Here is a 26959-nt window from a genome sequence, read left to right as displayed (position 1 = left end):
TCAGTCTTTTGTTTTGTTCAAATCTTCATTATGTGTTATTCAAAACTTTTTAGTCCAGAACAAAACCAAGATAGTACAATATCAGTATCCTTTTTTTTTCTATTGAACAACCCATTTTCGGGATTTGATCCTATCTGACCTTTGAACATCTGAGCCACATGATCCGGATTACATGTAAGTTACTTCTTTATAACACTATAGGATAGCCACTGTGTGTGTGTGTGTGTGTGTGTGTGTGTGTGTGTGTGTGTGTGTGTGTGTGTGTACTTTACAGCATGTGTGTAAATAGTGATTTTTATTTTCTAAGAACAATTGCTTTTAGCTACATGTGCAATAAAATAAATATTCACTCTTGAGGTTGGAAAAATGCACACTTCATTTCTGAATGCTCAACATCAATTTAATTCATGTTTTATTCCAGCCACAGTTTAGAAATGAAGACGGCAAACTTCATTTGAATCATATTCAGCTTTACATTCACCAAATCTGCTTACAGACAAAAGGAGTTTGACTTCAGTGACAGAGAAATGACACAGGCATAAAAGAAAAATAACCGAAAAGTATAATATTCTTCTGTTTTTTACTCTTTTTTTTTTTTACTAACATAGTATTTATTAAAGTCTAATATTAAAGGGATATTTCAGCCAGAAAATCAATTATTATTATCAGTTATTAGCCTATCAGTTATTACTCTGCCTCATTCCAAACCCACAATATTTCATGCACATTTGTAAATTAGCTAATTTTGGTGAACATCAAATTTGTTGTTTATTTCATTCCATAAAAGGTTGCAAAAGTCCCATTTTTTTAAGCATTGTAAGGTACAAAGGAAGATCATGATGAACTGGAATCATGTAGATAGATCAACTGATCATCTGGACTAGAGAGACATTTGTTTGCATTAGTTTTGTGATTTCACTACAAAAAGTAATAAAGGATGAGGAGAGAATACTGTCACTTACTGACAACCATCAAAATATTTAAAACTCATATTCCATCCACTTTAGTCTCCCTTTACACCCATTTAACATGACATAACCTGCGTTCTCCGGGAGAAATCCAGGTTTGTGTTCGGATGACATTTCTGAAAGTGGCTTTCTGAAAAATTCTAGAATAAGTTGTTTCCTTAAGCACATATAAATGAAGATACTTGATGATTAGGAATATACAGGGAGAAGATTCTTCTGATTCAAAATTCAAAATTAAAAAAAAATTAATAAAAAAGAACAATGTCCTTTAAAAAAATGAAATTCATGAACTTGTTTCTGGACATGAAGCAGTAATACTGTAGTCCAGCATCTTATCTGTAAAGAGCTTCATGGGTAAAGATGGCAGATAGATTACTGTTAAACAGCCTTCATGTCTGTTCTCAGAACTGTGCTCAGTACACGCATTAGTTTAGATTTGGTACAGCAGGTTTCAGGAACATGACATCCAGACATATAGAGAACTCCTCAGAGTCCCGGGACAAAACATCATCTACAGAACGATAAAACATCCCAACATCACTATCAGCATCAGAGAAGCTCAGAGCAGCAGTAGTCAGCTGATGTCACATGGGGGCGCTGTTCTACAACAAAAACATCAGTGTTAAAATCAAATATTTACATAAATAAAATATTTACAATTCTTTTATATCATAAAAATTCCTGTATAATTTCTCTTTTCCCATTTTATAGATAAATTTTATATCCCCAAACATAACCCGTTTATAGAGAATATAAAACGAATATAAAACTTAATGGATAGAAATGTGTAGGAAAATGACAGTTTTAGTAACAATCTAGCATCAAATAGATAATTAGAGCCGCTAATCCTACTCAAAACTTTAAACCTGCTCATAATCATTTCTTAGAAGTATGTAGAGTTATAAAGAAAAACATAATAGACAGAAAAGTGCAAAGTACTGTTGGAAATCTCAGAAGCATAAACCAGGAGACTTTGGTATCTCTTGAAGCAGAAGTTACTCTTTATTGAGAAACACGCTGTGCGTCGCTGTGGTCATCCAAAATCTGACTAAGGCAGTGTACATTGAAGTTTTATATACATTTTAGGGGGCAGTGCTTATTGATAGAGACAAAGCACCAGGGAGACAACAAAGCATGCAAATGAAGTATTCAGGTATAGGAACCCGCCCCAGACGCTAGAGTGTCACAAGTCCTAATCCAATCAGCATACCTATTCAAAGAATGGGAGAGGGGCTCCAAGAGCCATTAACGACAAAAGGTGAGAATCTCAGTGATCTGACTCGTTAGACATACAATAAAGAGAACAGGAACTGGCAGAAAACTCTTGCTAGAATCTTTGCTAAACAGAATCATTCATCTGATGTCGTCATCTTTACCTTAGAATGCTGAATACAATGTACTTCACCTTAGTATTTCATGTGAGGTGATGTCAGTATGTAGTTTCAACAGATCTTAAACAGATTATTACATTTGTAATCCCACAGTACAAATATCAGTTCTGAAGAAACAAAAGGTTTCCTTGTTTGACTTTGGACGAAGGATTGGATCATTATGGAAAGTTAAAACGTGTGTGTGATGATCACTATAGTTATGTGTCTGTTGATTGTGTTGAATGTGATGTGTCTGTAGCGGCTCTTTATTCACCATCAGCTGATCCAGAGAAGGTCAGACTAACATATGAACCTGTGAGTAAAACACAGAGAGTCAAATGATCCACTAAACAGACTAATAGTGCAACTAATGTGTTTTAGTTGAGATAATAAATAATATAAATAAATAATAACCCAGTGATGTACAATTGTTAAATATCTTTTTAACCATTCAGATTTTGATTTTACATCCAATTCACCATGAATGATGACCCTTGACCCTTATCCATAATCCTGTATGACCGTCCTCTTTCTGTTATTGGGTCAGATTTATTTATGACAATGAAACTTGTAATAAATATTTACCAATATAACTTCAGAATAATGTCACAGAGTTCATTCATGGAGTTGTGTGAACAACACACGGCATATCAGAGTAAGTACGAGCACACGTGCTTTAGTTTAAAGGGATAGTTCATCCAAAAATTAAAAATAATTAATTTTAAGGAAATGTTATATGGACAAGCGCGAGCGGGACATTTCTTTAAATTTCTCCTGTTGTGGTCTGGAAAGGAAAGAAGGGCATCAGAACAACTCAAGAGTGAGTAAATGATGACTTCATTGTCATTTTTGGGTGAACTATTCCTTCAGGTGTTTACATGCCTGTTTGTTTCAATTAAATCATCATACAGCACATATTTTACTAAGATTATGGTTGCTACAATTATTACCTTAATCGAATCAATTTGACCTGAAGTTTTGTCCTTACATGACTAAATCTCATTACAATCTCATTATGAGAGTTCATGTAAATATTTTCAGTGATATATTTAAGTGAAATATTGTATTATTTTGAAATAAAAAGAAACATACTTTTTTACTATAATTTTATTATGCTTAATTCTAACTATAAATAGAATCAAACTATTATTATTATTATTATTATAGTGCATAAATATTACCATTAAAGAAAAAGAAAAAGAAACTATATTTATTAAAATTCAATCATTTTTAGTCATCACTACTCACTGAAGCGTCTCCAGTTTATAATGTGGATCATCCTTCAGATCAGAGAGCAGCTTCACTCCTGAGTCTCCTAGTTTATGCTCAGAAAGATACAGTTCTCTGAGGTGTGAGGGGTTTGATCTCAGAGCTGAAGACAGAGCAGCACAACCTTCATCTGTGACACCACAATCAATCAACCTGTAGAGAACAATTACACTCTTCAGTCTCTCAGTTCAGATAAACAGGAACTACACAATCAGATAGAGAGACTTAATCCATGACATGATTGACAGGTCCAGTCTAAGGTTCAGACCTGCTTCCCCAGGTAAAAATATAGTATACTTGAATGCACTAAAAAGTACTTAAATACAAGCAAGTACATTTGTAGTACATTCTTATTTTTTATGCTAAATAAAATTGTAAAAGTTATACACTATAAATACACGAATTAAAAGTATATTTCTACTTCAATAGTACTTCCGTGCACTTAAAAGAGTATACTAAATACCAGTAATACTTAAATTGATTTTTAGTGCATTGAAATAAAATGTTGTCATGAGCCAGGTTTGATTCTCTTTCTTTCTCTCTGCTTTCCTTGCCTATTGGACGCAGCTGTTTTGAATTTGAATTTTTGTTAGCAAGTCCTCCACCCAAGCGCAAGCATCACACTTTACCACAATGGTAACCCCTAAAACTACTAACAACAGAAACTTTTAAATACCAATATAATTGAACTTTGAACATTAACAAGTCTCTCCATTTTCTCATCTTGCTTAAAAATGTATACAAAAAACTTTATTTCAACATTTACTCTCGGAATTCAGCACCTTTGCAAATCATGATGGGAAGTGAATTTCCAATTTAATTGAGTTACTTGATTTAAAGGTAATCTATTATGCTAAATCCACTTTTATAAGGTGTTTGGATATAAATGTGTGTTGGCAGTGTGTGAACACAACCACCCTACAATAATAAAAATCTAGCCACTCCTTTTTTTTTTTTTAATCCCCATTAAACCAAAGCCATTTTTATTCTCTGAGTAATGTGACGTCACATTTCTCATGCCCCGCCCACACTCACTGACTGACAGTCCTGTATAGTTTCCACCCTCAGCAAGCTGTACGCTGTCTGCCTTTTTCTCCGCGCTCGAGCAGCTGTAGCGAGAACAATGTCTGGTAAGTAATTGGGATGTTTTGTTGTTGGATGTAAGAGTGAACATAACAGTCTTCATTTACTGATATCTGAGCGAATGCAGTGGATTAGTTTTATTTTTGAAGGGAATTCACCACAGATCTAATATACACATATGATTTCTGTAACGTTGCCTGCTATCTACATTGACAGACATAACTGACTGTGTTTATGTGAACTGTGTGTGTATTTGACAGTTTAAACAAAACCAAAAATGTGAAAGAGAAGTTCCTCATGAGACTTGATGTCTGACAGCCAGTGCATGTGCTTCAGATAAGTGCGCTCAGAAAACGATCTATTAGAAGTTTAAACTGAAATAGCTTTAAAACATGTGGAAATAATAAACTTTAATGATGAAAGAAAAACTATGCTATCCATGAGAGTGTTCACGATATAGATGATAATCAAAACCAAGCAGATGTCTTGTTTGTATTTGGCAAATGGCAGAGAATCTAATTGAGGTAGGAACTGTGATCGTGTAATAAATTACATTATTTTCATTTTTGGGTGAACTAACCCTTTAAATATCGTCGGCTAAAAAGTAATTAGTATTTTGTGTAGATTTTGAGAAGAGTAATTTGTACTTTTACTGTACTGCGCTTCTTTCATGTATCTTGAATAATACTGTTTCTTACAAACACATCTGCCATTTTGCATCTCATCTAATCAATTTTATTAAAAAGGAAATTGGAGGACAACAGTATTAATAGTACTGTAATATTGTTGCCAGAATTTTTGCTTTGCACACTGTAATGCAGGGTGTCCAAACCTGTTCCTGGAGGGTCACTGTCCTGCAGAGTTTAGCTCCCACCCTAATTAAACACACCTGAACAAACTAATCAAGCTCTTCAGACTGACCAGAGACTTCCAGGCAAATGTGTTGAAGCTGGTTGGAGCTAAACTTTGCAGGATGTTGCCTTCCAGGAGCAGGATTGGACACCTCTGCTGTAATGTATTATAACACATGAAAGATTTTGAAAGAGTTTCAACTCAAATAAATATTTTAATAATTATTAATTTAATGAAAAGCTATGTAATGAGTGTTATAACTTTAATTTATCCCTAAATTTGTTGTCTTGTTTAAGCTTGTTCATTCATTTTCCATTCAAATCTACTTGTTAGGAACATTTTAACTTTGTGGAAGCATTAAGTTTCATGATAATATATTATAATCAATATTTTGTGTCCAGTTATTTACTTCTGTGGCAAGTAGATGTACAATAAGCAGGATAATTTACATTCAGATGGTTCTTATCACAAAATAAATCTGACAGGGTGATCAGGGTTCCGGCTCGAAACAGTGGGACCTTGTATTGACCTGAATGCATGGCTAGCCAGAGCTTATCCATTACATATAAGTAATAGTAATAAAAACTGTCAAAAACTTTGGAAATAATCTAATGAAGATTAAACACTAAATGAATAATTTTGTGGAATTTAAATATTTGAGTTGAAACTGTTTCAAAATCTTAAACAACAAAATTATTTATCAGACCATTTTTACTATTGTTTTTTGTTTATTTTGTTTATTGTTAACCATATGAAGAAAATGGAGTAAGATGTTGCCAATTTATACAATCTTACCGCAGTATCTCCAATTTACAATGAGGATCCTTCAGTCCATCAGAGAGCAGCTTCACTCCTGATACTTCTAGTTTATTCCATGTCAGATCCAGTTCTCTCAAGTGTGAGGGATTTGATCTCAGAGCTGAAGCTAGAGCAGCACAACCTTTATCTGTGACACCACAATCCCACAACCTGTAGAGATTAAAGATGCATGATAAACTGATACCAGCTGCAATTATAGAATAACATGTGTAAACTACAAATGTGATTTATAGAGGCAGTAATATATTCACAAAAACATTAGATGACAAACAGTCCAAATCATACAGCATCAATATATAGAAAAAGACACTGTTAAAGACACTGTTGCTGTTTGCTGTCAGTTTTGATCACCGTCATATCCTTCATCACGTCTCACGCACTGATCTCTACAATTATGAGCTCTCACCCAGACATACACACACACAGACACACACTCACACACTTCCTTGTTTAAACTCATTTGTGGGTTCCAAATGACCCCACTAAAATGTAGTACTAAGATGAAGAATTTCCGCGATTTTAGTAGGACGCCACAAAGACAACATCTTAAATCATATACAAGAAAATAAGAAATCTTAAAAATCAATATAGTATGGCCCTTCCCTACACTATAGTTAAACCTACCCATCACAGGAACCTAACATAATTCTAACATTCTTATATTATAGCATATTCTTATATTTAGTAGTTTAGGTAAAGTGTAGGGAAGGACGATAGTATATTGAGTCAAGATTTAGTCTCATATAAAATATTTTGTCCTTGTGGGGTCCAAGTAAAGTAGTCAAAGTAAAAGATTATGTATCTTTCTAAATACAAGTTCAAACACACACACACACACACACACACACATACACACACAAACCTCCTCAGCATATACCAGAAAATGTACCACTTTTGTTGCATTGGTTTGAAAGCACATGATGAAATCATAAATGTGATCATGTTTTATCAGTGTAGTGATTGTTGTCAGTGTTTCGTACTGGACTGATCTGGATTCTTTAACCACAGGCAGCAGCTTCTGAAGAACTTCATCTGCTGTATTTTGTGCTCCAACAAACTGTTTTAGATCAAAAACATCCACCTTCTGGTCTGATGTCAGTAACACATAAACCAGAGCTGACCACTGTGAAGAGGAGAGTTTGGTTTCTTTTATTTCTCCAGATGTCAGAAAATCTTGGATCTCCTGCATCAGTGAATCATCACCCAGTTCATTCAGACAGTGGAACAGATTGATGGATCTCTCTGGAGAGCGATTCTTCCTGATCTTCTGTTTGATGTACTGAACTGTTTCCTCTTTGTTGTAGGAGCAGCTTTCTGTCTGTGTCAGTAGTTCTCGTAAGAGAGTCTGATTGTACTTCAATGAGAGACCCAGAAGGAAACGCAGGAAAAGGTCCAGATGTCCATTCTTACTCTGTAAAGCCTCATCCACAGCTCTCTGATGCAGCTCAGATAATGAAACCTGTTTCTTCTGGTTTAAAACCTTAGAAAACTGACCTGGTTTGGTTTGGTCAAACACATTTCTGTGCTTGGTTCTAAGGGAAATGTGTGCATATAGAGCTGCTAGATGTTCCTGAATGCTCAGATGAACAAAGCAAAAGACTTTCCCCTGATACAAGCCCAACTCCTCTCTGAAGATCTGAGTGCACAATCCTGAGTACACTGATGCTTCTGTCACATCAATGCCACACTCTCTCAGGTCTTCCTCATAGAAGATCAGGTTGCCTTTCACAAGCTGCTGGAAAGCCAGTTTCCCCAGTTTAAGAATCATGTCTTCGTCTTCCACTTTCTTCTCATAGTCCTTCTCATGTTTGATGTTAGTCTGAATGATCAGGAAGTGTGTGTACATTTGAGTGAGAGTCTTGGGAATCTCTCTTCTCTTTGCTTTACTCAACATCTTCTCTAGAACAGTGGCTGAGATCCAGCAGAACACTGGGATGTGGCACATGATGTGGAGGCTCCTTGATGACTTCAGGTGTGTGATGATTGTATTGGCCAGACTCTGGTCACTGATTCTCTTGTTGAAGTATTCCTCCTTCTGTGGCTCATTGAAGCCTCGTACCTCTGTCACTCGATGGACACACTCATAAGGGACGAGATCAGCGGCTGCTGGTCTGGAGGTGATCCAGATGAGAGCAGAGGGAAGCAGATTCCCCTCAATGAGGTTCATCAACAGCTCGTCCACTGAGGCTGATTCAGATATATTATACAGTTTCACTTTGCTCTTAAAGTTCAGAGACAGACGACACTCATCCAGACCATCAAAGATGAACAGCACTTTATATTCTTCACTGGATATTTCCATTTCTTTTGTTTCAGGGAAAAAGACATGAAGAAGATCTGAAAGACTGAGTGTTTTGTCCTTCATCAAGTTGAGCTCTCTTAAAGGAAGTGGAAATATGAGCTGGACGTCCTGATTCTCTTTCCCTTCAGTCCAGTCCACAATGAACTTCTGCACAGAGACTGTTTTTCCAATTCCAGCGACTCCCTTTGTCAGCACAGTTCTGATGGGTTTGTCTTGTCCAGGTAAAGTTCTAAAGATGTCATTGCATTTGATCGGTGTGTCCTCTGTTGTTGCTCTCCTGGATTGTGTCTCAATCTGTCTCACCTCATGCTCATTATTGATCTCTCCACTTTCACTCTCTGTGATGTAGAGCTCTGTGTAGATCTCATTCAGGAGTGTTGGGTTTCCCTGCACTGCTGTTCCTTCATACAGACACTGAAACTTCTTCAGCAGATTTGATTTGAATGTGCTTTGGACCAGTTGAGAGTCATGACTGAAAGATTAAAATAATAGTTTACAATATGAAATTAAATTGAATTTCTATCTGTTATTCTAATAAAGAGGAAGAAATGACACATTCAGAATCTCTTCAACTGGTGCAGAATCAGAACAAAACAAATTTGCAAATGTAAAACCAGCAACATTTCAATAAAAAAAAATAAAAAAACTGACAGGGATCCTTTTGATCAAAATGTTGCAGTTTTATTTTTGAAAATAAAGTAAATGGTTAAACAGATTTTTTGTGATTATTATCTGTCTGTCTAAACCAAAATATTGTACCTCAGATCAGTTGATGTTTGTTTTCCCTTAAATGTTGCTAAAGTGTCCAACCGGTCACTATTCATGGACACACAGCTGGACTTTGAGGAGTTTGATCTCAGACTGTGTAGGTGACTGTAAAGCAATAGTGACAAAAAGAATTCATGTGGTTAGCTTGACAATTTTGCATTGCACGATGATAATGTCATCCATCCATCAATCCATCCATCCATATGTCCATATATCCATCTATCTATCCGTCCATCCATCCATTCATTCATCCATCCATCTGTCCGTTCATCAATCTATCCATTCATCTGTCCATCCATCCATCCATCCATCCATCCATCCATCCATCCATCCATCCATCCATCCATCCACACATACATATACATACATCCAAAATGTTGTACCTCAGATCAGTTGATGTGTGTCTTCCCTTAAATTTTAGTGGTGGGTCAATAGACTGGTCACTCTTCATGGACACACAGCTGGACTTTGATGAGTTTGATCTCTGACTGTGTGATTGACTTTAAATGAAATTGTGACAAGAAGAATTCATGTAGTTAACTTGACAATTTTACATTGTACCATGATAATGTCATCCATCCTTCCATCTACCCATCCATCCATCCATTCATCCATTCATACATCCATCCAAACATCTATCTATCTATCTATCTATCTATCTATCTATCTATCTATCTATCTATCTATCTATCTATACACATACATCCAAAAGGTTGTACCTCGGATTAGCTGATGTGTGTTTTCCCTTCAATTTGACTGGTTTGTCAATAGACCGGTCACTTTTCATGGACACACAGCTGGACGGTGAGTTGGATCTCTGACTGTGTGATTGACTTTAAAGAAATAGTGAAGAGAAGAATAATGTCATCCATCCATCCATCCATCCATCCATCCAATCCATTTATCCTGTTATCCATTCATCCATCCATCCTGTTCTCCATTCATCCGTCCATCCGTCTGTCTGTCTGTCTATCTATCCATCCATCCTTTCATACACGTATATCCAAAAGGTTGTACCTCAGATCAGTTGATGTGGGTCTTCCCTTAAATTTTAGTGGTGGGTCAATAGACTGGTCACTCTTCATGGACACACAGCTGGACGGTGAGTTTGATCTCTGACTGTGTGATTGACTTTAAAGAAATAACTACATTAATTATTTTTGTCACTAACTTGAAAATTTTACATTGTACGATGATAATGTCATCCATCCATTCACACATCCATCCATCCATCCATACACATACAAACCTGATTCCAAAAAAGTTGGGACACTGTACAAATTGAATAAAAAAGGAATGCAATAATTTACAAATCTCATAAACTTATATTTTATTCACAATAGAATATAGATAACATATCAAATGTTGAAAGTGAGACATTTTGAAATGTCATTCCAAATATTGGCTCATTTTGGATTTCATGAGAGCTACACATTCCAAAGAAGTTGGGACAGGTAGCAATAAGAGGACAGAAAAGTTAAATGTACATATAAGGAACAGCTGGAGGACCAATTTGCAACTTATTAAGTCAATTGGCAACATGATTGGGTATAAAAAGAGCCTCTCAGAGTCGCAGTGTCTCTCAGAAGTCAAGATGGGCAGAGGATCACCAATTCCCCCAATGCTGCGGCCAAAAATAGTGGAGCAATATCAGAAAGGAGTTTCTCAGAGAAAAATTGCAAAGAGTTTGAAGTTATCATCATCTACAGTGCATAATATCATCCAAAGATTCAGAGAATCTGGAACAATTTCTGTACGTAGTGTTCAAGGCCAGAAAACCATACTGGATGCCCGTGATCTTCAGGCCCTTAGACGGCACTGCATCACATACAGGAATGGTACTGTAATGGAAATCACAACATGGGCTCAGGAATACTTCCAGAAAACATTGTCGGTGAACACAATCCACCTTGCCATTCGCCGTTGCCGGCTAAAACTCTATAGGTCAAAAAAGAATCCATATCTAAACATGATCCAGAAGCGCAGGCGTTTTCTCTGGGCCAAGGCTCATTTAAAATGGACTGTGGCAAAGTGGAAAACTGTTCTGTGGTCAGACGAATCAAAATTTGAAGTTCTTTTTGGAAAACTGGGACGGCATGTCATCTGGACTAAAGAGGACAAGGACAACCCAAGTTGTTATCAGCGCTCAGTTCAGAAGCCTGCATCTCTGATGGTATGGGGTTGCATGAGTGCGTGTGGCATGGGCAGCTTACACATCTGGAAAGGCACCATCAATGCTGAAAGGTATATCCAAGTTCTAGAACAACATATGCTCCCATCCAGACGTCATCTCTTTCAGGGAAGACCTTGCATTTTCCAACATGACAATGCCAGACCACATACTGCATCAATTACAACATCGTGGCTGCGTAGAAGAAGGATCGGGGTACTGAAATGGCCAGCCTGCAGTCCAGCTCTTTCACCCATAGAAAACATTTGGCGCATCATAAAGAGGAAGATGCGACAAAGATGACCTAAGACAGTTGAGTAACTAGAAGCTTGTATTAGACAAGAATGGGACAACATTCCTATTCCTAAACTTGAGCAACTTGTCTCCTCAGTCCCCAGACGTTTGCAGACTGTTATAAAAAGAAGAGGGGATGCCACACAGTGATAAACATGGCCTTGTCCCAACTTTTTTGAGATGTGTTGATGCCATGAAATTTAAAATCAACTTAATTTTTCCCTTAAAATGATACTTTTTCTTAGTTTAAACATTTGATATGTCATCTACATGTATGTTGTATTCTAAATAAAATATTGAAATTTGAAACTTCCACATCATTGCATAATTTTTATTCACAATTTGTACAGTGTCCCAACTTTTTTGGAATCGGGTTTGTACATCCAAAAGGTTATACCTCGGATCAGTTGATGTGTGTTGTCCCTTAAATTTTGGTGGTGGGTCAATAGACTGGTCACTCTTCATGGACACACAGCTGGACTCTGGTGAGTTTGTTCTCTGACTGTGTGATTGACATTAAAGAAATAGTGACGAGAAGAATTAATGTAGTTAACTTAACAATTTTGCAATGATAATGTCATCCATCCATCCATCTATCCATCCAATCCATCCATTCTGTTATCCATTCATCCGTCCGTTCGTCTGTCTGGCTATCTATCTATCTAACCATCCATCCATACACATACATCCAACAGGTTGTACCTCAGATCAGTTGATGTGTGTCTTCCCTTAAATTTTAGTGGTGGGTCAATAGACTGGTCACTCTTCATGGACACACAGCTGGACTCTGGTGAGTTTGATCTCTGACTGTGTGATTGACTTTATAAAGAAATAGTGATGAGAATAATTCATGTAGTTAACTTCACAATTTTGCATTGCACCATAATAATGTTATCCATAAATCCAGAACTCAGAGGAACTTAAATTTAAATAGATAATGAGATTAACAGGTGTAATGATCAAATGAATATCCATAGTAAATAATAATTGTGGGAAAGCATGAACAAAAGAAACAGGAAGCAATGCAGAATAAACTAAAAGTCCATGAAAGTGAGACTAAGACAAGGTGAAAACGTGAACAAGTGAGAAAACGTCTCGGTTACAAAGGTAACCCTCGTTCCCTGAAGGAGGGAACGGAGACGTACGTCGGACAGACCGACGAATAGGAATCTCGCTAGAGAGGCCAATCTACTTCGAGTGTAACTAAACGAGCCAATGCACATTGGCATGCAATCATATGCATCAGCTGCTCGCCTCGCAGCGCGGGTATATAATGAGCAGCAGGTGCGTTGCATCTTCAGGTTTTCGCTGAGGAGCCGAACCGGATAGGCGGCAGCATCAGCGGGGTACAGCGACTGTGGCGACGGGACGTACGTCTCCGTTCCCTCCTTCAGGGAACGAGGGTTACCTTTGTAACCGAGACGTTCCCATTCAGTCGGTCACGTTCGACGTACGTCGGACAGACCGACGAATAGGAATCCCTACCAAAGCACCACAGGAGCTGCCCCCTTCCAGCACTCTGTTGTAAGCCACCTGAACCCCCTTGCCTGAGGATGGTGGGACAGGGCTAACACAGAGAGAGTCTATCACTGCTGTTCCCCAAAACCCATTCAGTGAGACTATTGGATAACACTGGGAAAGCGTACCCTTTCGCCGGAAAAGGAACGCTGCGGAAGCCACATCCTTCCCCGAAGGAGTTATGTGGAGAAGTACATATGGACTAACCCTGTAGGGCTGTGCTACATATGGAAGAGCTGGGGTGACTCCAAGCCGATGAAGGGTAGGTTCTCCCAGAGGGAAAGACACGGGCTTCCTTTGGGAGCAACCGTGGAACCAGCCATACGGGATCCCCGTAGGGTCACACATATGGAACCCAGCCTAAACCCGGTTCTCAAGGATACAACGGAGTATAGGCCTGGCGCCAGACGCTCCGCCACGTCGGCTGCCGAAGGGATATCGGAGGATTCGACAGGGTCTGCCTTGTAGGGACTCTCTGGAGAAAAGAAGCGCATGTAGCGCAGCAAGCCGACACTAAGCCGGGGCCTCTCCGTGCCTCTGACCTGAGGCGAGAACACGGGACGAGACCGGCTCGACACGAAGGCTATAGTATCTAGCGAACGTGTTAGGTGTCGCCCAGCCCGCAGCTCTACAAATGTCTGTTAGCGAGGCGCCACGAGCCAGCGCCCAGGAGGATGCCACACCTCTCGTGTAGTGAGCATGCAACCTGAGCGGGCAGGGCACGCCCTGAGCTTGGTAAGCCAGGGCGATGGCATCCACTATCCAGTGGGCCATCCTCTGCTTGGAGACAGCCTTTCCCTTCTGCTGGCCTCCGTAACAGACAAAGAGCTGGTCTGAGGTCCTGAAGCTTCGAGTTCTGTCTATGTACAGTCGCAAGGCGCGAACTGGACAGAGCAAAGCAAGGGCTGGGTCTGCCTCCTCCAAGGGCAGCGCTTGCAGGCTCACTACCTGGTCCCTGAAGGGAGTGGTAGGAACCTTGGGCACATAGCCAGGCCGGGGTCTCAGTACCACGTGGCTGTCACCCGGCCCGAACTCTAGGCACAATTCGTCGACCGAAAATGACTGCAGGTCCCCTACCCTCTTGATGGAGGCCAATGCCACCAGCAGCAAAGTCTTCATAGACAGAATCTTTAAGTCTGCTGACAGCAAAGGCTCAAAGGGAGCAATCTGGAGTGCTCTGAGCACCAAAGTAAGGTCCCAAGAGGGTATGGAGGGGGAACGAGGAGGATTTAACCGTCTCGCCCCCATAAGGAACCTGATTACCAGGTCGTGCTGACCAACAGATTTGCCATCTATGTGGTCGTGGTAAGTGGATATGGCAGCAGTATGAACTTTGAGGGTGGAGGGGGACAGCCTACGCTCCAACCCTTGCTGCAAGAAGGAAAGCACGACCCCGATCGAGCATCTTCGGGGGTCTTCTCGGCGAGAAGAGCACCACTCGACGAACAGGTTCCACTTCGAGGCGTAATCACGTCTCGTAGACAGTGCACATGCCGAAGTGATGGTGTTAAGTACCTCAGGGGGTAAGTCAACTAGAACCTCCGCGTCCCGTCCAGGGACCAGACATGGAGTTTCCAGAGGTCTGGACGCGGGTGCCAAAGAGTGCCCCATCTCTGAGAGAGGAGGTCCTTCCTCAGAGGGATGGGCCAGGGAGGGGCTGTCGCGAGGAGTGAGAGTTCTGGGAACCAGGTCCGGTTGGGCCAGTAAGGCGCAACTAACAAGACCTGCTCCTCGTCCTCCCTGACTTTGCACAGGGTCTGTGCAAGTAGGCTCACTGGGGGAAACGCATATTTGCGCAGGCCCCGGGGCCAGCTGTGAGCCAGTGCATCTGTCCCGAGTGTCCCCTCGGTCAGAGAGTAAAACAACTGGCAGTGGGAGGTTTCTGGTGAGGCAAACAGGTCTACCTGAGCTTCTCAGAATTCTCTCCAGATCAGCTGAACCACCTGGGGGTGGAGTCGCCACTCTCCTGGCAGCGCAGCTCGTGATAGCTCGTCGGCTAGCCACACGGTTGAGCACACCGGGGACATGAATGGCGCGAAGCGACCTCAGATGCTTCCGACTCCACAGGAGGAGATGGCGGGACATGCGACGGGAGCGTAGACCACCTTGACGGTTGATGTACGCAACGGTCGCAGTGTTGTCCGTACGGACCAGTACATGCTTGCCCTGAAGCAGGCCTTTGAGGCGGCTCAGAGCAAGGCGTACTGCCAGCAACTCGAGGCAATTGATGTGCCAATGCAGATGGGGTCCCGTCCAAACCCCTGAGACTGCATGCCCGTTGTACGTGGCACCCCAGCCGGTGGCAGAAGCATCTGTGAAAACCACAGCATGCCGGGACACTTGTTCAAGGGGCACTCCTGCCCGAAGAAACAAAGGGTCCGACCACGGACTGAAGGTTCAGCGACACTCCTGAGTGATTGGCACCCGGAACGTGCTGCGTTGCCACGCCCATCTCGGGACTTGGCCGTGAAGCCAGTGCTGAAGCGGTCTCATATGAAGCAGACCGAGCGGTGTTACAGCCGCTGCAGCCGCCATATGCCCCAGGAGCCTCTGAAAGAACTTCAGTGGGACCGCTGTCCTGCCGTTGAACGTATTCAGGCAGTTCAACACTGACCGAGCACGTTCCTCTGTGAGGCGTGCTATGTGTTTGACCGAATCCAACTCCATACCGAGAAAAGAGATTCTCTGCACTGGGGCGAGTTTGCTCTTTTCCCAGTTGACCCGAAGCCCCAACTGGCTGAGGTGACTGAGCACCAAGTCCCTGTGTTCGCACAACTGATCCCGAGACTGTGCTAGAATGAGCCAGTCGTCTAGATAGTTGAGAATGCGAACACCCTGTTCTCTCATGGGAACAAGGGCTCCCTCCACGACTTTCGTGAAGACGCGGGGAGACAGGGCCAACCTGAAGGGTAGGACTCTGTACTGATATGCTTGACCTTCGACGCGAATCTCAGGAATGGCCTGTGTTGTGGAAGAATCGAAACATGGAAGTACGCGTCCTTCAGGTCGATCGCTGCAAACCAATCTCGGGGACGGATGCACTCGAAAATGCGTTTCTGCGTGAGCATTTTGAACGGTAGCTTGTAGAGGCTCTGATTCAAAACTCGCAGGTCCAAGATCGGTCGTAACCCGCCGCTTTTCTTGGGTACAATGAAGTAGGGGCTGTAGAACCCTGACCTCAAACCGGCTGGAGGGACCGGCTCTATCGCGTCCTTCTCCAGTAGGACTGCGATCTCCGCACGCAGAACAGGGGCATCGGCATCTTTCACTGTAGTGAAGAGGACGTCCCTGAACTTGGGGGGGGGCCGGGCGAACTGAATCGCAAAGCTGACCCTGATGGTCTGAAGGAGCCAGCGAGACGGACTGGGGAGCGCTAACCCGGCTCGCAGAGACCGTACAAGCAGGACCAAAGGGACCACCGGTGTACCCGCAGCAGGGCAGCGAAGTGGAACACAGGGACGCGGCTCAGGGGGCTCTCTTTGTGAGGCGTCCCGAAGCGGCGTCACAGTGTGCTAGGCAACACTTACCTGGCTCCACGGATGGACAGAGGGAGCAGTCGAGGCTTTGGCTGCCCGCTGCTCGCTGCTGTCCGCTGGCGACAGAAGAGGGGGATGAGAGTGGTGAGGTTTTTCTCCTCCCACTGCTCTCCAAACCCTCTTCAGACCTGGAAATGGAGGAACTGCTCTTTTAAATTTGGGTACCGCTGCCTCTTGGGTCAGTGGCGGAACAGAAACAAACCTAATAAAAGGATTTACCACCCGGCCCTCCTCCAGGGGTGAAAGAGCAGCCCCACCCATCTCTGGGTCGCCCATCTCAGGGGTGATTCTCACCAACCACTTAAACAACTGCAGAAACGGGAGGCGTCATCTCCCCGCAATGGACACAGCAGAGCCTGCTGGGCCGGAGTTTCCTGCAGGGGACGACACCCTTGGCGACGAGCAGACTGAGGGGTGGCCCAAGAGGAACTCAATGGTTTGTCATGGGAAGCTCCCCGATCCGCTACTAACTGAAGAGAACCGCTGGGCTCAGTCCTCGACAGTGTCACCGAAAAGGCCACCTCGTAAGATAGGAGCATTGAGATAGGAGCATGAGCTACCCTCATGCAAAAAGAGTGCCTTGGCCTCACATGCAGGGTGGGTGTGGTCTGTGTACAGCCACCCCATCCAAGAGAGTAGTGAGAGAGGAAAAACTTATGCAGATTTTGGCACCTTTGGCATTCCATATTTATGGCACCAATATACCCCCATACTGCCAAGTTTTCCATGCACATCTGGAAGACCCAGGAAAGCATGGCTGTAAACTCCGAATCTGAGTCAGCATAAGCACACACCATTACAGTGGGCAGCGTCACCCTTATTTCCAGAGCATAACAGCACTCTCTCCGATGCTGCAATCGACGTCTGTCACTCAGCTGGAGCTCTGAATGAAATGCTAGGTTCCCCTATGAGAAGGACCAGCAATCCAATCCAGAAACTGCACAGCTTGCAATGCGCTAGAGAGGGAGGGGCCCTAGGGGGTTGGTTCCCCGAAGGAACCCCTCAACCTCATGTCACCCAAGCCATATCAGCAAAGTAGACCTCTTCTGGTGCACCAGAGAGGGCGCTACAATGGACATTACGCAAGGGAACCGCGCATCTAGAGCGCCGAGCGAGCGCTGGGTTGCCGTGACAACCCGCGCTGCAGCCCGGCAGCTCGACGGCACATGACACGCAGAGGAGCGAGAGGTTTGCTCTCGCTGATCTCCACGGTCTCCCAGAGTGTCGGGCAGACCCGCGGCTGTGCTTTTACACACAAGCGGCAGCTGGCCAACAACAGAGGGGACTCAAGCTTCCCGGAGAAAGAAGAGTCACGACCGGCGTGTCGACGTGATCATGTTCTCGTATGAAAACATGAACACCCACGAACATCATTTCAGCACGCGCCCAGACATGTGAAACGGTGATTGTGGCCGTCAGTGAGGACAGGAACGACTGCATCCAGAACACAAATAGGACGTCATCTTTAAAAAGACGCAAATCCACTTGTGTAAGCTCTTTCAGGGACTTTACTCTTTTAGAAGTGCTGAAGCACGCAGGGGAACGGCCACCGCAACACAAACAGGGATTGTGTGCAGCCTGTCGTGTGCTCTCTCTCTTTGAAGGCGCTCACTCTTACCAGCCGTAAAAACGGCTTTTCAGCGCTCAAAAGCGCACCGTACCGGCCGTGAGAACAGCCTTCTGACGCTGTCAAACAGCTATTTGCTCAAAAACGGCAAATGAAACAAAAACAGAAAAAGAGAGGACTTCGACCCCGCTGCTGTGCTGTTCGCCCGCACTCGGAAAAAAAGAGAAGTTCAACCAAAAAGCTTGACTCGTCTTCTAGCAGACACTCGCTTGCAGAGAACAGGAACAAACACCGTTCGGCTCCGAAGCGAAAAGCTGAAAATGCAACGCACCTGCTGCTCATTATATACCCATTATATGCCCTGCCCGCTCAGGTTGCATGCTCACTACACGAGAGGTGTGGCATCCTCCTGGGCGCTGGCTCGTGGCGCCTCGCTAACAGACATTTGTAGAGCTGCGGGCTGGGCGACACCTAACACGTTCGCTAGATACTATAGCCTTCGTGTCGAGCCGGTCTCGTCCCGTGTTCTCGCCTCAGGTCAGAGGCACGGAGAGGCCCCGGCTTAGTGTCGGCTTGCTGCGCTACATGCGCTTCTTTTCTCCAGAGAGTCCCTACAAGGCAGACCCTGTCGAATCCTCCGATATCCCTTCGGCAGCCGACGTGGCGGAGCGTCTGGCGCCAGGCCTATACTCCGTTGTATCCTTGAGAACCGGGTTTAGGCTGGGTTCCATATGTGTGACCCTACGGGGATCCCGTATGGCTGGTTCCACGGTTGCTCCCAAAGGAAGCCCGTGTCTTTCCCTCTGGGAGAACCTACCCTTCATCGGCTTGGAGTCACCCCAGCTCTTCCATATGTAGCACAGCCCTACAGGGTTAGTCCATATGTACTTCTCCACATAACTCCTTCGGGGAAGGATGTGGCTTCCGCAGCGTTCCTTTTCCGGCGAAAGGGTACGCTTTCCCAGTGTTATCCAATAGTCTCACTGAATGGGTTTTGGGGAACAGCAGTGATAGACTCTCTCTGTGTTAGCCCTGTCCCACCATCCTCAGGCAAGGGGGTTCAGGTGGCTTACAACAGAGTGCTGGAAGGGGGCAGCTCCTGTGGTGCTTTGGTAGGGATTCCTATTCGTCGGTCTGTCCGACGTACGTCGAACGTGACCGACTGAATGGGAACGTCTCGGTTACAAAGGTAACCCTCGTTCCCTGAAGGAGGGAACGGAGACGTACGTCCCGTCGCCACAGTCGCTGTACCCCGCTGATGCTGCCGCCTATCCGGTTCGGCTCCTCAGCGAAAACCTGAAGATGCAACGCACCTGCTGCTCATTATATACCCGCGCTGCGAGGCGAGCAGCTGATGCATATGATTGCATGCCAATGTGCATTGGCTCGTTTAGTTACACTCGAAGTAGATTGGCCTCTCTAGCGAGATTCCTATTCGTCGGTCTGTCCGACGTACGTCGAACGTGACCGACTGAATGGGAACATATAGATAAAACTCACATAGAGATTCTTATTGATCCAAGAGTAATTTTAGAAATGTTGAAGATTAATGACATTCCACAAGGATAACATCGCTCACATCTATCCATTCTCTGGACCAGAATATGATCACTCAGAACACATCAACAACCATTGCATATTCCCAAAAAAAGTTTGTGTGTCATATAATGTATTTTCTTTAAGACTCTGATGTACCTGCATTCTGGAGAAACATCTCCAGTCAGTGTTTGTGTGTCGTCCATGATTCATTCAGTCTTCATGGAGCTGCACGGGTAAATCTAATGAGAAAAACACTGATTCAGACACACTGACGTACAAAAGCATTTAATATCATTTGTCATTTTCTTGAATGTGTTTATGAGGACAAAAGAATCTGGTTTATGAGAGGATGACCTGTCAAGACACTTTACAGACACCTGTATTTGGTCAATCTGACCAGTATTGTTAAAAACGATGAATTCTGGTGGAATTTAGGTTACTGTACATCACAGTATGAGATTTTAAAAACATTTAAAAACTACACATAACATTTTAAAATAATGTAACCAAAATATCATGCACATTTTATGTATTTGAGTTCACAAAATAATTATACCAAACTCCAACATTGTATCTTGATTTTGTAAATTATGTAGAAATATAACAACACTAAAGTCTCATATTTGCAATCTCTTTTCCTTACTAATTTTGCCTATTAATTATTTTATTGAAAATGAATGTTCTATGAATGTGTAACAAACCAGTCAGATGAGGTCATGTTAAAAGATCATAAGGGGTTGTGCAACAATATAATAACCTTTTTGCAACACTGTGAAAATATAGTTGTTTAAATAATGTATTCGTATAAAACAAACTCACAACCTTGTGTAAAAATGTAAAGAATTTCTCTAGTTTAATTTGATATATAACCAGTCCCACAAGAATTTCATAGGATTATAGCAGAATTTAATCTTCCCATAAATAATTTGGGCTCAGATAGCTAATAGCTAATTAGCTAATACTGCTTTTCAGTTTATTTATGCTTTTTGGGAAAACTGTGGAAATATGACAAAAATGCAACCTACAGCAAATTAGATTGCAAAATCCTGCATTAACTGTAAAACATTGACAATTTTTTCATCTGTTTAAAGAACAGAAATATGGCTGAGTAGACTGTGAAAGTGACTAGTTCATGTTTACTAAAAGTAATAAGGAAATGTCTTCTGAAGATCTGAAGACTCACCTTGATTGAAATGTTAGTCTTCTAGACTCAGTTTCTCACAATGTTCATGGTTTCCCATCAAGTACATGTAAATTCCTGCATAAGCAATGGAAAAAGAAATACTATGAGACACATTGTGTAAAACACAATCTACTTTCACTTTGTCAGCAAGGTTGCCAGATCCTGTTTGGAGTGAAAAATCCAGCCCATATCATACAGCTCACACACTGATCCTGGGATTTTTAGGCCAGCATTTAAAGTAATCAATCAATGTTTACTAATATAACTTTAAAATAAATGCTGTACATTTAACTTGTTATAACTTTTTAAACAAAAACTTAAGTAAACATAATGTAAATGTATGCTATATCTGTATCCCAATGTTACACAACCTGAATGCCTGTCAACAACAGTCAGTCAAAACTGCACATTAATTATAAACTGTTATGAAAACTTGAACCATTGGGAGTTTGGGCATAAATTCGTGTGATGGCTCCTCCTGCTCGTGTCACGTGTGTCTGTGGAGCTATTTGCTATTGGTGGCAGAAACGTTGCGCTGGCGACACCTGCTGGTGAATAAGGCAAAGAGAAGGCCAAACAATTGCAAATGTTTTCATACAAGTGTACTATTTAAGTATAAATTACAAATCATTACAATGCCGTTAAATATAGTGCTTGTATTGTGTGTTTTTATTTAGGGGCTCCATGTTGGTCTTAAGTGTATTAGCCTAATTGTCTTAAAGTTGGCATTAAATGGAAGCTGCACTAGTCTTTTTTCCCCTATTGTGCCTTAACAGAATGAAACGCTTCTGGAACATGAACAAATGTAGGGCGGGGCTTGATTTTGTCTGTGGGGAATGGACTGGCTGGTTATGGTTTGCTATTGGTGGATCTCATGTGAGTGACAGTTGCCCTGCTATAATATGGACAGCAAGTGGTTGAAGAATACTGTAGTCCAAATTCAAATATTGGCAGAGAAATATGCTGCCTTCATGTGCTATTGGAAATTTCATAATTCCCACTTCAGATGTCGTGATTACGAGCTTGTTGCATTCAAGCTTGATGTTGACTGGTGTATTGGTATACAATATACTTATAAATGTAATAATTTTGTCATTTTAAATGTTTATACTCCATATGAGTCTAGTGAGAATGAGGTTGAATATTTAAATAGACTGGCTTTTATAAATGCTTTCATTCAAGACAATAGCATCTGCAGTGTATATGTTGTTGGGGATATGAATGCTGATATCAATGACAGTAACTCATTATTTGCTAAGCATCTGATCTGCTTCAGTGAAGATAATAACTTCACTCTATCAAGTAGAGTACTGTTGCCTGCAGACAGTTATACATACATAAGTGAAGCCTGGCACTCAACATCATGGCTTGACCATTGTCTTAGTACAGCTGATGGGCATGCAGCCATAGAGAATATGGGTATTAAGTATGGGGTCACAACAACAGATCATATACCTTTGGCCCTCACAATTAACATTGAAGAATTACCATCTACAGTCAGCAATGACAGTGCTACCAGTGGTAATGTGAGTACTAAATTAGACTGGTCAACTCTTTCTGAAGAGGATCTTTTGGCTTATTATACTAATACAGACCATTATCTAAGTAATGTTTATCTGCCTAGAGAAGCTATTATGTGTAAGGATGTCAACTGTCAGATTGAGGAGCACAAGAGTAATCTATGTGTCATGTATGATGATGTAGTGGCTGCTCTGTTGGAGGGTGGTAAACCTCTTCAGAAACACAGGAGAAACAGGGCCTATAATATTAGACCAGGATGGAATGAGCATGTAGCACCATATCACACTGAAGCTCGGGAGGCTTACAAGCTTTGGGCCATGGCTGGGAAACCTAGGCAGGGCCCTGAGCTTGAGAATAAAAAGCTTGCCAATGCCAGATATAAGTATGCTGTTCGTTTTATATCTAGAAATGAGCAAGCCATGAGGGCTGACTCTATGGCCAGTAAAATGATGAGCAACAATATTACTGACTTTTGGAAGGAGGTGAGGTCTCTCAAAAACTGTAAATCTTCCCTTCCTTGTACTGTTGAAGGAGTCTCTGGAGAAGATAATGTTGTTGAAATATGGAGGCAGCACTATAGCTCCCTTTTTAATTGTTTAAAACATGATCCATATGTGGAGGACTCTGCTATTAGTAATGAATCAATAAGTATTCTGACACATGAGGTACTTGGTGCCATATGGAAATTACCTAACAATAAAGCATGTGGTATGGATTCAATAACTGCAGAGCATCTGAAAAATGCCAGTCTTAGGCTTGTTTCCCTCTTAGCAATCAACTTTACTGGTTTGTTGATCCATGGCATACTTCCAGATTCAATGTTATCTATTCTGCTTGTCCCAGTTATTAAGGACAGAGCTGGAAAAGTTGGCTGCCTGGATAATTATAGACCTATAGCATTGGCCAGTATTTTATCCAAGGTAATGGAAAGAATCCTCCTTGATAGAGTGAGTGGGTATATCTCTTCCCTGGATAATCAGTTTGGATTTAAGCCAAACCATGGCACAGACATGTGTATTTATGCTCTCAAGGAAATGGTGAATTTGTATAAGTCAAAAAATTCCACTATTCTCATGTGTTTTATTGATGCCTCCAAAGCATTTGATCGAGTGAATCATAAACAGCTTTTTATTAAGCTAAAACAAAGGGGAGTCCCTGGGTATATTGTGAGGGTTCTTGCCTATTGGTATGCCCACCAGCAGATGCATATCAAATGGGGGGGTAGTATATCTGCCCCCTTTAGAGTATCCAATGGTGTTAGGCAGGGAGGTATCTTGTCCCCTCTTTTATTTAACTTATATATGGACGAACTGTCAAGGAGACTTAATGAATGTAATACTGGCTGTATGATTGGTGGCATGCTGGTGAATCATCTTATGTATGCAGATGACCTTGTTACTTTTAGTCCGAGTAGTGCTGGGCAGCAGGAGCTTCTTAATATATGCTCTGATTATGGGGTGGAATTTGATATAAAATACAATTCCAGCAAAAGTGCTGTTTTAATATGCAGAACGAAACAGGATAAATTGCTTAATTTTCCTGTGTTCATGCTAGCCAATAATTGCCTTGAGGTCTGTAAAAAGATTAAATACCTTGGTCATTGTATTGCAGATGTTATGAATGATGATGATGACATATACAGACAGTGTTATAAGTTATATGCACAGGCAAACACCATAGCACGTAAGTTTAGTTACTGTTCTACTCGAGTTAAAGTGGCTCTGTTTAAAGCTTACTGTACACCACTCTATACAGCCCATCTGTGGTCTTCTTACAAAAAATCTAGCATGCAGAAGCTACACGTTGCCTACAATGATGCAATGAGAATTTTACTCAAGGTTCCCAGAGGAGGGAGTGCTAGTCAGATGTTTGTATCTGTAGGAGTAATCACACTGAAAGCACTTTTAAGAAATTTGATGTTTAAATTTATGCAACGTCTGGATGAGTCTACTAACAGTATCATGGTGGCACTCTCAAATCCCTTAGTGAGTTGCTACAGGTACACATCCAGACTGAGAGTGCATTGGCTGAAATGTCTGTATGTATTTTAATTATTGTATTTGTTTTTTACTGTTTGTTTGTTTTTGATCTGTCCTGTCTTGTGTGGCTTTTGGACATGAGTCTGGCAAATAAAAAAAAAATTGAAAATTGAAGTGCTTTGTTGTTGGAATGAGCAGGAATCATGAAGAACACCCGGTTATATTTTTAAAATTATATTTAGTGTCCCTTGCACTGACAACCATAAACATTCACAATGCTATCTTGCTGATGATTCTGTCATTTTGGTCAAATACAGTTATTTTTGCTTCATATAAAACATACAACACGTTTCAAATGATTATTCATATGTAAATATACATGAATGGCAAGACAAGACAATCTAGCTGGTGTTGTGTGTGTGTGTGTGTGTGTGTGTGTGTGTGTGTGTGTGGGTGGGTGGGGGACTAATAAATCATACCTGTCGCAACAGTAGTTTTCCTTCATCTGCCGTCAGTCCCTCAGCTCACCATCGGTGTTGCCAAACTGCTCTGTCTCCAAAGTGTTCGTACGCATGGGTCAGAGTTTGTGTGGAGGTGCACAAATTTTCCCATCAAGTTTGTTTTTATAAATCACAACTTATGCGTAGGAACTGGCGTCCCCACTTTCGGGGCCTGTTTTGTGCGTACGCCCCAGATGTTTTGCAATGTTAATGTACTCGTCCTCTCCTTATTTGTAGTGATCCTTCGTGATCGGGGGCTCATTCTAAACTTATAGTTTTGATTTGTAATTTTGTTAGTGTTTTCTTTGTTGAGAACGAATTTGTTAAGTAGTTAATTTTTTGTGTTGTTAATTTGGTCAAGACATTTATTGTTTTGAATGTGCGAATATTTTATTATATTGACCTGGTAACATGATTGGGAAGTTTGTTTTGAATTTGTTAAAATTTGTAAGAGAGACAAGTACATTTATTATCGAATATCTTTTGCTCACAGCAGCATTTAGTGGGATTTAGTGGAAAACCCTGGGATTAACTTCACTGTTAGGATTTAGCGACATTTCCTTTAGGGGTATGTTGAATTTTTTGTTTTAGTTTGTTATTTTTGGGCAGATTAGTAGTTAGAGATGAGTCTCTGGAGCACGCCGAGGTTTGAGGGAATCACCAATTTAAGTGGTTGCTTTTCTTGACTTGCGGTATTGGGTGCATATAAACCCACCACTGTATGCTTGAAGATTACGGTGTTAGTCTTTCTACAAATGGTAAAAAACTAAAAGAGAATATTAAAATATTTTAAGAATAGCACTTAAAATATTTATAATACACATCTGTAGCGAAGTTAGATCTGTTTCAACCTCACTTAGACCGTCACCACGGTCTTATGCAGAATGACGCCATTTTAGTTTGCCCAATGGGTCCAAGTAAAGTCGTTTACAAATGTTTTCTCTTTTATTCTGGATGGCACGGGCAGTGACTGAAACATTGAGCATATTTTGCAGTATTAAACACATATTTATACCGATTTCATCAGGCTCCGAAAATTCTTCAAAAAGAACACAAAGAATGGCCTTCTCAGCTGCCATAGTTGCAACTCTTGCGTCATTAGGACAGGGTGTTCAACGCACCACCATGTCCGTTTTAAAAAAACGTTATGCAATTTTTTTTTTCAGGGCTGAAGAATTGCAATGAATTTCTCCACATTTACATTTCTCCCGTGTTTCTTTAGTTCTATAGTTTTTCAGGTGTTTTTTTTTTGTTGGGTCGGCTGTTTTTCCATCTTATTTACTGCGTGTGCACATTGAATGGTGGATATATCATTTTCTCATGGACTATATGATTTTCAAGGAGTTCTGTTTCGCAGTCTTATTTTGAAAGATGATTATGAAGAGTGATTCATCACAATCTATATATTAATGGCTATTGTTAATTGTATTTTCAACTAATACCAAGTAGTTTATTTTGAAGAATTACAGTTTAAAAAAGTGTTTTTTTTGTCAAACCAAGAGTTCTGTTCGCAGAAGTGGTGATTCGTCACAATTAGGGATGAAACGTTTAGCGGTTTGGCAATAAACCATGATAAAACGGTTATCTCATGGTTAGTATTACCATTTCATATTTTAATTATCATTAAAACCGTATTCATTTACCGCGATTTGAACAACTCACAATAAATAAATGCTGTTTAGCATTCAGCATATTTTTAAGCATCAGTTTCACACAGGCGC

At 41.5% G+C, this 26959-nt stretch overlaps 1 protein-coding gene across 8 annotated transcripts; it reads right to left on the bottom strand.

Moving 5' to 3' along the window:
* Positions 1-217: 217 nt before the first annotated feature.
* On the bottom strand, positions 218-22269 carry LOC137012357 (NLR family CARD domain-containing protein 3-like). 8 transcript variants are annotated; one of them, XM_067375502.1, is made up of 13 exons: positions 21239-21583; positions 20212-20294; positions 12598-12714; positions 12293-12397; positions 10449-10562; positions 10151-10264; positions 9815-9931; positions 9423-9536; positions 7342-9135; positions 6338-6511; positions 3587-3760; positions 2613-2651; positions 218-2178 (listed from the first exon to the last, which is right to left on the bottom strand). In XM_067375502.1, exons 2-12 carry the CDS (start codon positions 20256-20258, stop codon positions 2639-2641), a joined length of 2883 nt encoding a protein of 960 aa, XP_067231603.1. In that variant the 5' UTR covers positions 20259-20294; positions 21239-21583; the 3' UTR covers positions 218-2178; positions 2613-2638. The 8 variants fall into 8 exon arrangements, with proteins under 8 accessions (XP_067231603.1, XP_067231602.1, XP_067231601.1 ...); XM_067375501.1 differs by adding an exon at positions 21610-22269 and having other exon boundaries at positions 219-2651; positions 21239-21313; XM_067375503.1 differs by having other exon boundaries at positions 220-1570.
* Between the last annotated feature and the right edge of the window lie 4690 nt (positions 22270-26959).

Source organism: Chanodichthys erythropterus, chromosome 22, assembly GCF_024489055.1.
Source record: "Chanodichthys erythropterus isolate Z2021 chromosome 22, ASM2448905v1, whole genome shotgun sequence".
NCBI classification, from domain to species: Eukaryota; Metazoa; Chordata; class Actinopteri; order Cypriniformes; family Xenocyprididae; genus Chanodichthys; species Chanodichthys erythropterus.
Note: the sequence above shows the minus strand (reverse complement) of the source record. Positions and strands in the feature narration are given on the sequence as shown.

Coding starts and splice junctions, on each gene's coding strand:
- LOC137012357 (XM_067375501.1), bottom strand. CDS start 20,258: ATGGACGACACACAAACACTGACTGGAGATGTTTCTCCAGAATGCAG. Junction 12,398..12,597: donor CACACATCAACTGATCTGAG/GTACAACCTGTT, acceptor TCAATCACACAG/TCAGAGAACAAACTCACCAG. Junction 9,537..9,814: donor CACACATCAACTGATCTGAG/GTACAACATTTT, acceptor ATTGCTTTACAG/TCACCTACACAGTCTGAGAT.